The sequence below is a fragment of the Cajanus cajan genome, chromosome 10 (assembly GCF_000230855.2).
Source record: "Cajanus cajan strain Asha chromosome 10, NIPB_CcT2T_4, whole genome shotgun sequence".
Taxonomy (NCBI): domain Eukaryota; kingdom Viridiplantae; phylum Streptophyta; class Magnoliopsida; order Fabales; family Fabaceae; genus Cajanus; species Cajanus cajan.
In genome coordinates this window covers 8,464,540-8,475,558 of record NC_138526.1, presented here as the reverse complement: position 1 = coordinate 8,475,558, position 11,019 = coordinate 8,464,540, and the positions used below count along the sequence as shown (strand labels likewise).

Below are 11,019 nucleotides of genomic sequence, written 5' to 3'. Positions count from 1 at the left end.
CACCTTATTATTTGTCACCCCACTTCTACTACTGAAAATGTAAAAATGAATGACCCTTAATACAAGGTCAAATAGAGCAAAAGTCTCCAAGTAGCATACCCTAAATACACAAAGGATTATCCTATAAAGAAATGATAGGATTCCTAATTTGCACAAGGAATGAAGAAGGATCTTTTGGGTTAAAAATCTGGAACTTAATTTTCTGGAATTAGAATGCTAGAAATGAAGGTAAAAGGATACAGTAAAAAAAATGAATGAAGGAAGAATCACTCTTCCAAGGAAAAGGCTTCACACAAAGAATTGTGGTTTATCCTTTGATATGCCCAAACTCTTGAATCACTCAAGAACAATTAGAGAATTACTCTCAGTAATTAAAACTCAAATTCTGATCTGATTTTGTTCATCCCCATGGGCAGCTTATATAGCTTACAATCAACAACCTTCACTTACATTAGTGGACAAATAATGGACTCCACTAAGCCTGAATTATGACCACTAATGACAAAATATTATAAAAAAACACTTTAGTGGGCAATTATTGAACTTCCACTAAGCCTAACAATTATGACCACTAAAACATTAAATAAAACACATGCTAAATTCGTGCACCCCTCTGGTATGCCTCATGGCTGACTCATCCCAAAGGTTTTGGGCCTTATTTGATAAAAATAACTTGCTTAAAAAACTAGCCCAATAAGTGGTGCAGCCCAAAAAGAGTTGGCAGCCACTTTAACAAGAGTTTTAGGCCTTTATTTACTAATTACAATTACTAAGAACACCATAGAGTAATTAGGCTTCATAATCCTTGATACAATTCACCATCTTGGCCTTGTTTTCATCTTTAGGCATTTCTTCAAGAATGAGGGCCGTAACTTGTTGCAAAGCATCTTTGGCCTTTTTAGTCCTCGCCCTAGTCATTGGTCCTCCAAGTCCTTTGAGTGCTCCTAAATCCTTGCCCATGTCCTCATCATTCCCTCCCTCTTGAGAAGAATTTGTCCTCAAATCAAAGTCTCCATCTTCTACATCGAAGAGAGATAAATCAGAAACATTAAAAGTGGAACTAACATTGTACTCACCGGGCAATTCAATCTTGTAAGCATTGTCATTTATTCTTTCAAGTACTTGAAATGGACCATCCCCTCTTGGCAAAAGCTTTGATTTCCTTTGTTCCGGAAATCTTTCCTTTCTCATGTGTACCCAAACCCAATCACCAGGTTGAAACACAACTTTCTTTCGCCCTTTGTTAGCATGTTTTGCGTAGCTCTCATTTTTCTTCTCAATTTGAGCCTTCACACGTTCGTGTAACTTCTTCACATAGTCTGCTTTGGCCTGCCCTTCTTTATGTTTAAAAACAGAAATGTTAGGCATAGGCAATAAATCAAGAGGAGTCAATGGGTTAAAACCATACACAACCTCAAAAGGTGAACAATTTGTGGTGCTATGGACAGCCCTATTATATGCAAATTCAACATGAGGCAAACTTGCTTCCCAATACTTAATATTTTTTTTTAAAACAGTCCTAAGCAAGGTTCCCAAAGTTCTATTGACTACCTCAGTTTGTCCATCAGTTTGTGGGTGACAAGTTGTTGAAAATAATAATTTAGTACCTATCTTTCCCCACAAAGTCCTCCAAAAATGACTAAGGAATTTAGCATCCCTATCACTTACAATACTCCTTGGCACACCATGAAGTCTCACAACTTCTTTGAAAAACAAATCAGCCACATGACACGCATCATCTACCTTTTTGCAAGGTATGAAATGTGCCATTTTTGAGAACCTGTCAACAACCACAAAAATAGAATCTTTGCCATTCTTTGTTCTAGGCAGTCCTAACACAAAGTCCATAGATATGTCAATCCAAGGATATTCAGGAGTTGGCAAAGGAGTATACAATCCTTGCGGTAATGATTTAGATTTATCCATTTTGCACACAACACAATGTTCACAAAATTTTTGCACATCACGTTTCATATGAGGCCAAAAGAAATGTTCTTGTAAAATTTCCAAAGTCTTTTTAATCCCAAAGTGCCCCATCAAACCACCACCATGTGATTCACTAACAAGCAATTCTCTAATGGAACATGCAGGCACACACAATTTGTTTTCTTTAAATAAAAACCCATTGTGCTTAAAATACCCATTTTGAGATAATTTCTCACATGCAGCATATATTTCACCAAAAGTTTCATCAGAAGCATACATTTCTTTCAAAGATTCAAATCCAAGCAATTTAGTTTCAAGAGTGGAAAGTAATGTATGTCTCCTTGATAAAGCATCAGCCACAATGTTCCCTTTGCCCCTTTTATGTTTTATGACATAGGGAAATTGTTCCAAAAACTCCACCCACTTGGCATGCCTCTTGTTAAGCTTGCCTTGTCCCTTCAAATACCTTAGGGACTCATGATCACTATGTATTACAAATTCTTTGGGAAAAAGATAGTGTTGCCATGTTTTCAAAGCTCTTACCAAGGCATACAATTCCTTATCATAAGTGGAAAAGTTAAGGGCAGCCCCACGTAATTTTTCACTAAAATAAGCAATTGGATGGCCTTCTTGTAACAACACAGCCCCAATACCAACATTGGAAGCATCACATTCAATTTCAAAAGATTAAGCAAAGTTTGGTAAAGCAAGAATAGGAGCATTGGTTAACCTTTGCTTAAGAGAAACAAAGGCTTCCTCTTGTTTCTCTCCCCACTTAAAACCCACATGTTTCTTTACTACTTCATTAAGAGGTGCTGCCAAGGTGCTAAAGTCCTTAACAAACCTCCTATAAAAACTTGCCAAACCATGGAAACTTCTCACTTCACTCACGGATTTAGGTGTGGGCCATTCTTGGATGGCCTTAACCTTTTCCTCATCTACTTGTACTCCTTTAGAACTTACAACAAAACCAAGGAATACAACATGATCAGTACAAAACACACATTTTTCAAGATTGGCAAACAAATGTTCTTCCTTAAGCACATTCAAAACAGATTTCAAATGTTCCACATGCAATTCAAGAGAAGTGCTATAGACAAGAATATCATCAAAATATACTACAACAAATTTGCCAATAAATTCCCTCAAAACATGGTTCATCAATCTCATGAAAGTACTGGGTGCATTAGTTAAGCCAAAAGGCATAACCAACCACTCATACAAACCATATTTTGTTTTAAAAGCAGTTTTCCATTCATCACCCTCTCTAATTCTAATTTGATTATACCCACTTTTCAAATCAATTTTAGAGAAAAAACTTGCACCATGCAATTCATCAAGCAAATCATCAAGTCTAGGAATTGGGTGCCTATATTTTATGGTGATGTTATTTAGAGCCCTACAATCAGAACACATTCTCCATGTACCATCTTTTTTAGGGACGAAAATTACTGGAACAGCACAAGGACTCATGCTATTTCTTACCCATCCTTTGGCCATGAGTTCATCCACTTGCTTTTGTATTTCTTGCGTTTCTTGTGGATTGCTTCTATAAGCTGGCTTATTGGGTAAAGAAGCTCCTGGAATGAGATCAATTTGGTGTTCAATTCCCCTCAAAGGTGGTAGTCCACTTGGTATGCTTGATGGAAAAACATCACGAAATTCCTGCAAAAGAGATTTAACACTAGAAGGTATTTCCAATTCATCAAAAGTGTTAGTGTTTAAAATCTGATTTTTGCAATACATTAGATAAAGGGGTTGTTTAGCAAGGAACAACCTCTTCACCTCACTCTTTGTTGCCAAAAGACTCTCTCTTCTCTCAAGTGTTTCACTCCTTTTCTTTTTTTTAAATTTTTGTTCACTCTTTTTCTCAAGATCACTTTCTTTTCTCTCCAAAGAAATCTTTTCTCTCATCCTCAATTGATCCTCACACACCTCTTTAGGACTCAAAGGCTTGAGGACAATCTTTTTATTTTGGTGCACAAAAGAAATCTTATTGGAATAGCCATCATGGACGGCTTTAGTGTCAAATTGCCAAGGCCTTCCTAAAAGTATGTGGCTGGCCTCCATTGGAACTACATCACATAGCACCTTATCTTTGTATTTTCCAATGGAAATCTCCACTTCTACTTGCTGCCTCACTTGCACCTCTCCATCCTCACTAAGCCACTGAAGTTTATATGGTCTAGGATGTGGTTTAGTGTCTAAATTTAGCTTTGACACTAATCTAGCACTAGCCACATTAGCGCAACTCCCTCCATCAATAATCACCATGCAAACCTTTCCATTGATGGAACACCTTGTGTGGAAAATATTCTCCCTTTGGCTTATTTCTAAAGGACTCATTTGACTACCCATCATTCTCCTTATCATCAATAAATCTCCCTCAAGGGCCTCCTCCTCCTCCTCAATGTCACCTTCCTCTTCTTCACTAACATCAGATTGGCTAGTGTAATCCCCATTCTCCTTGAGAACCATGGTCCTTTTGGTAGGACACTCATAGGCATAATGACCCATGCCTTGACACTTAAAACATTTTATGCCTTTACTCTTCTTTTGAGGCTGTTCTAAGGTCTTAGAGGATGATTTTACATGAGAAGTAGATGCTGGATTGCTTGAAGTGGCAGTCACCTCCTTCTTATTTTTGTCCTTCCAACTAAAGGAATTATAATTAGAAGAACTCTTCTTGGTCACACTTTTTCTTTTGAGTTGTTGTTCCACTTGAATGGATTTGTGCAGCAAATCTTCTATATCAACAAATTCCTGCAATTCAACAACATCACGAATATCATTATTCAAACCATTAATAAAACGAGCCATGGTTAGTTCCGGATCTTCTTCAACATTGGCTTGCATCATGAGCAAGTCCAATTCTTTGTAATACTCTTCAACTCCCTTGGTGCCTTGTGACAATTTTTGAAGTTTAAATTTCACATCTCTAGCATAGCTAGCTGGCACATAACGTTTCCTCATGAGCTTTTTCATTTCAGCCCAAGTCTCCACCAAAGGCTCTTCATTTCTCAACCTTTCTCTTTTCAACTTATTCCACCACACAAGTGCATAGTCTGAGAACTCAGCTGCTGCAAGTTTCACCTTTTGCTCTTCATCATAATTGTTACAAGTGAAAATATGTTCTATTTTGAGTTCCCATTCCACATAGGCTTCTGGATCACTCTTCCCCTTAAATGGAGGAACATTAAGTTTAATACCTTCAATTCTGTTTTGCCTAGGAGCACCACCAATTCTTCCTCTCCTTTCTTCTTCATGATGTTCATAATTCTCTAATCGTTCAATTCTTCCATACAACTCCTCATTGTTTTCTCTCAATAATCTTTGCATTTGAGCATTAATAGCGTCGAACAAGAGTCTTTGTGTTCCATCCAAATGATCTCCATCTGCCATCTTCAAAAAAAACAAGAGTACTAACAAACACAAAGAAAATAGGACCTCACCACTCTTCTCACGTGTTTACACTCGTAAAAAGATCACTCTCTTTTTTTTTTTTTTTTTTAAAGCAATTCAAAAATAGACAACACAAAGAACAAACCACAAATTTGATATTTTGTGTTAAAAGCAAGGTTCAGGGTAGGCTTAAAAAAAAAAAGAAAGGAATACAAAACAGTCACCTAAAATTCAAAAAGAAAACAAGGAAACTTAGGAATCAAAAACTGGAATTTTAGATAAGTTAGTAACACCCTTCAACCCAACCGAAATATTACCTTAAATTTTGAGTCTTAAGTGTTCTAAACGCATGAACCATTCAGCCACAACTTTTTTTTTTTTTTTTTTTTATATATTCACGAATTTTTTTTTTTAATACTATTCAGGCCTAATTTTTGCAATGGTTCAGAAATAAAGAAAGAACACTAAGGTAATATCAATGGTAATGAGAAATAATAAGGAAAGATGTTACCCAAAGAAATTCCAGCAAATGATGTGGATGACCCAAAAAAAACCGGAGCTCTGATACCAAATGATAGGATTCCTAATTTGCACAAGGAATGAAGAAGGATCTTTTGGGTTAAAAATCTGGAACTTAATTTTCTGGAATTAGAATGCTAGAAATGAAGGTAAAAGGATACAGTAAAAAAAATGAATGAAGGAAGAATCACTCTTCCAAGGAAAAGGCTTCACACAAAGAATTGTGGTTTATCCTTTGATATGCCCAAACTCTTGAATCACTCAAGAACAATTAGAGAATTACTCTCAGTAATTAAAACTCAAATTCTGATCTGATTTTGTTCATCCCCATGGGCAGCTTATATAGCTTACAATCAACAACCTTCACTTACATTAGTGGACAAATAATGGACTCCACTAAGCCTGAATTATGACCACTAATGACAAAATATTATAAAAAAACACTTTAGTGGGCAATTATTGAACTTCCACTAAGCCTAACAATTATGACCACTAAAACATTAAATAAAACACATGCTAAATTCGTGCACCCCTCTGGTATGCCTCATGGCTGACTCATCCCAAAGGTTTTGGGCCTTATTTGATAAAAATAACTTGCTTAAAAAACTAGCCCAATAAGTGGTGCAGCCCAAAAAGAGTTGGCAGCCACTTTAACAAGAGTTTTAGGCCTTTATTTACTAATTACAATTACTAAGAACACCATAGAGTAATTAGGCTTCATAATCCTTGATACAATTCACCATCTTGGCCTTGTTTTCATCTTTAGGCATTTCTTCAAGAATGAGGGCCGTAACTTGTTGCAAAGCATCTTTGGCCTTTTTAGTCCTCGCCCTAGTCATTGGTCCTCCAAGTCCTTTGAGTGCTCCTAAATCCTTGCCCATGTCCTCATCAAGAAATAAATAAAGTGTCTCACAAATACAAAGGCAAAAATGAACCTATACAAGAACTACTATGTACAAGTGAGCTAGACCATCTCTTCAAGATATGATGGTCCACATGAAGAGTAGCTTGGGCTTAGAGAGCCCACTAACCTCCAAGCTAGCCAATCCTTCTTGTATGCTCCTGGCAATAGCTTTGGTGATTAGGCCCTTGGCCCATGGTCCATCATAGTATCAACAGTAGTTTTGGTAATTTTTTTTGCTCATATTGTTTAAACTTTTATGCTCGTAGAATATATTTGTAAACTATTTAATGATTTTTACTACAATTTGATAATTGTAGGATAGTTTTGATGTTGAAATCATATAACATAATAGAGAAGTTATTATTTGTACTGAAAAATGATTATATAGAAGTCATAGGAAAAGACTCTATGATCACTTTTTACAATATGAAACAAATAAGGAAGCTTTGGAGAATAAACTCAAAGAAGTAAGTGAAGAAGACTAGGAACACGTAGTAAATTATTTTTCAAGCCCCATGTTTAAGGTATGTTTCAGTTAAATTTATAAAATTCTAAATAAGTTTGTTCAAAATATTAAAATTCACAAGTATATTTCTATTTGTATCATTTCAGGCAATTGGTGCAAGAAATAAAATAAATAAAGCAAAACAAGTCATGAATCATAGAAGTGGAAGAAAGTCATTCCAAGCTATTAGTTATGTTATTGAAACAAAAAAAGAGCCTAATTTCTAGAGTTGTGGCAAATGACTCACATGAGCAATAATAAACAATGGACAAATGAGACTTTCAAGGAATTTGATGTAATAAATTATTTTCTTATAATAATTATATTTCATTTGATATTTTTAATTATGAATTATATCTTATTTCACTTTTTTTAATAGATGAAAGTTCAAGAAATATCCATGAAGATGTTGCAAGAAACAAATAAAGAAACTAATAAAGATCTCATAATTAATACAACATTCTAATCAGTTGTTGGAGAGTGATCTAGATATTGTCATGGTCGTGGATCTGGTATTAGACCGACAAAGGGAAAAAGTATTGATGAATTACATCAAGAATTAGTTAAAGAAAGTTGTTCCGGCCAAAAGGTGGACTAGGGTTTTTTCCTAGGTCAAGCCTCAAAACCAGAGCATTCAAAAGTGTAATCTGCCCTCTTAGCCTTAGGGTTTTAGGTTTTATACTTCGTCGTCCGTGGGCTTTATGGGCCCCGTGAACGTAGGGATTTCCTCAACCGTTCTTGCTACGATGCCGCGCAACGAGTGAGGATTAGTCAAGTCGGATTTTGACCGACTATGCCTGTGCCAAGGGTCCAATCGGGTATGCGCCGAGCGGTCCCCTTATAGGCGAGTGGAGTCGGCTCGCTTAGGGATGTCAACTCGGTTGTAGGCCGAGTGGCTTCCAATCAGACAGAGGATCAAGTCGGGTTTTTACCTAGAGGGTACACCAGTCGGATTTTTACCTAGACGGTACACTAGCCTTCCAGCCCTGAGTCGATAAGGCGAGAGGGCTTGTGGCCTGGTAACATAGTCGGGTATCGACCGAGTAGAGATCAGTCAGATTTTTACCTTGTCGCCACCGGCCCGAACGGGCTTTCGGCGGTCGCGAAGACGGTTGAGCTCGCTTTTATTTTTAGTTTTGAAAATGTATTGGATTATTAGAACGACTTGTTCTCAAACTGAGACCTTGTCGATCTTATCCAATTTATTTATTAAAAGTCTCACTAATCCATATTAATCCCAAGCGGGACCCTCCATGGATTAGTGGTTTTCGCAAAAGGAGGGTTCGTGGAGTCGCCACCAATGTTTTACTCAAAACATTGGAAAAAGGGATAAGGCAATTGATTTTATAAATCAACTTTGGCCATTACAACCAGAGTTGGGTAAGGGAGTCGGTTACGCGTGGGGAAGGTGTTAGCACCCCACAGCGCCCCTTTCGGGTTCCCTATGACAGATTATTTCTAAAATAGCAGTGTAAAATTACTAAATTACCCCTATTTATTCTAAGCGATTATAAATTAACTATCTACATGATGACAGTTTAAATATGCACACAGAAAGCAGTAAAAGGAAGGATTTAAGAAGAAACCTCTTGAAGCGTGCTTTTATATATTGAGTAAAACTGGGAAGCTTTTTGGCGTTCCCTCGCTCTACAAGCTCGCTCGCTCCTTCCTAAAAACTTTTAACTATGGAAATCCGGAGGATTTCCCTTCGACTAGGTTCGAATCTCCAAGCTAAGCGCTCGGAATTCCAGAACTTCGTCGGATCGACTCCCAGAGAGATTTCTAGGGCAGAACACTGCTCAAAAACCCCAGAATACTCAAGGAGGGAGTCAAAACTGTCTCAAAAAGTGTGGTAGGACGTCCAAATGGCCTCCTATTTATAGGAATGGGGCTCAGTACGGCCCCTGGGTTCAATACGGCCCGTATTGCACTTTTGCACTTCAATACGGCCCGTATTGAATTCAGTACGGCCGTATTGAAGCACCGACACTTGCCGACACTTCAGTACGGCCGTATTGATTCAATACAGCCCGTATTGAAGTGTAAAACATGCAATACGGCCGTATTGAACTCAGTACAGCCCGTATTGGTTGCAGTACGGGCCGTATTGGTTCAGTACGGGCCGTATTGGTTCAGTACGGGCCGTATTGCAGTACAAAATGTGCAGTACGGCCGTACTGAACTCCAAGGAGGCCGTATTGAGCTCTAAACCTCCCACTTTCTTATTTTTTGCTACTCTAAGACCTCTAAACCTACAAATAGTCATCCTATGGTCTTCTGGGAGTCCGTCTGGCTGACTTTCCTTTGATCTTTGAGAGTCTTCGAGTCTTATTTCCGTCCCGGACAATTTTAGGGGTCTACAGCTGCCCCCCCTTTACTTAGTCGGACGGCCTTTTGGTATACCGGCTGACAAGTAAAGGAGTTGACCCAATTGTCCGGGTGATGTGCCAACCTTCTGACTTGTAATGTCTTCCAGTGGAAAATTGTTGAGTAGCCTCTCCAGGTGAGTGCATACCTCGGCGCTTCTGACATCCTCGGTAGCTGAGTTTACCCTCTCCAGGGTCAACTTCACTCGACGCCCGAGCCGGAAGTTGAACACTGACGTGCCTCTGGCGATACTGGTGATTGAGTACCGTCTCTCCAGACCTAGCCTCACTCGACGCCCGAGCCGGAAGCTAGACACCAATGTGTTAACATCACACTGATGATTAAGTATTGCCTCTCCAGGCCCAACCTCACTCGCCGCCCGAGCCGGAAGTTGGACACCAACGCACCTCTGATGACGCTGATGGTTGAGTACCGTCTCTCCAGACTCTGAGTACCGTCTCTCCAGACTTTGCCACTCAACATGTGGCAGGTGAGTACTGTCTCTCCAGACTTTGCCTCTCAACATGAGGCAGGTGAGTACCGTCTCTCCAGACTTTGCCTCTCAACATGAGGCAGGCGAGTACCGTCTCTCCAGACTTTGTTTGAGTACCGTCTCTCCAGACTTTGTTTGAGTACCGTCTCTCCAGACATTGTTTGAGTACCGTCTCTCCAGACTTTGCCTCTCAACATGAGGCAGGTGAGTACCGTCTCTCCAGACTTTGTTTGAGTACTGTCTCTCCAGACTTTGCCACTCAACATGTGGCGGGTGAGTACCGTCTCTCCAGACTTTGCCACTCAACATGTGGCAGGTGAGTACCGTCTCTCCAGACTTTGCCACTCAACATGTGGCGGGTGAGTACCGTCTCTCCAGACTTTGAGTACCGTCTCTCCAGACTTTGCTTCGGTTGTCTCTGACGACTTAGGCAACTGAGTTTGCCCTCTCCAGGGTCTGCGTCCGTGTCTTCTGATCACTTCGGCAATGCGAGTTTTACCCTCTCCAGGGACTGCGTCTTAACATCAGCAGGTGAGTTTACCCTCTCCAGGGACTGCGTCTTAACATCGGCAGCTGAGTTTGTCCTCTCCAGGGTCTGCGTCTTAACATCAGCAGGTGAGTTTACCCTCTCCAGGGTCTTGAGATGATTTTTGCCTCCACAGTCCACTATGCTGCTTCGACAGTTTTTTCTGATTTTGTGCCGCTGAGGGCTGGATAACGCAGGGATCCGTCTAGGGGATGTGCAGTCATTCATAGGTTCTTGTGCCCCAACTTGCATTGCATTGTTGGTACCCTTGGGGAATTTCTGACTCCTTGGGGTATAGACACAGATGCTCTTTCTCTCTGAGTTGAGCGATGCCTTATGTTTGGCTGACGTCCTTTGACGTTGGTGGAGTATCCCGG

General features: G+C 39.5%; 1 protein-coding gene across 2 annotated transcripts; it reads right to left on the bottom strand.

Annotated features, from left to right (window-relative positions):
* Positions 1-371: 371 nt before the first annotated feature.
* On the bottom strand, positions 372-6,764 carry LOC145952607 (uncharacterized). 2 transcript variants are annotated; one of them, XM_083065361.1, is made up of 2 exons: positions 3,412-6,764; positions 372-1,019 (listed from the first exon to the last, which is right to left on the bottom strand). In XM_083065361.1, the coding sequence occupies exons 1-2, from the start codon at positions 5,326-5,328 to the stop codon at positions 999-1,001; spliced, it is 1,938 nt and encodes a 645-aa protein (XP_082921487.1). In that variant the 5' UTR covers positions 5,329-6,764; the 3' UTR covers positions 372-998. The 2 variants fall into 2 exon arrangements, with proteins under 2 accessions (XP_082921487.1, XP_082921486.1); XM_083065360.1 differs by lacking the exon at positions 372-1,019 and adding an exon at positions 1,034-1,337.
* Positions 6,765-11,019: the final 4,255 nt, after the last annotated feature.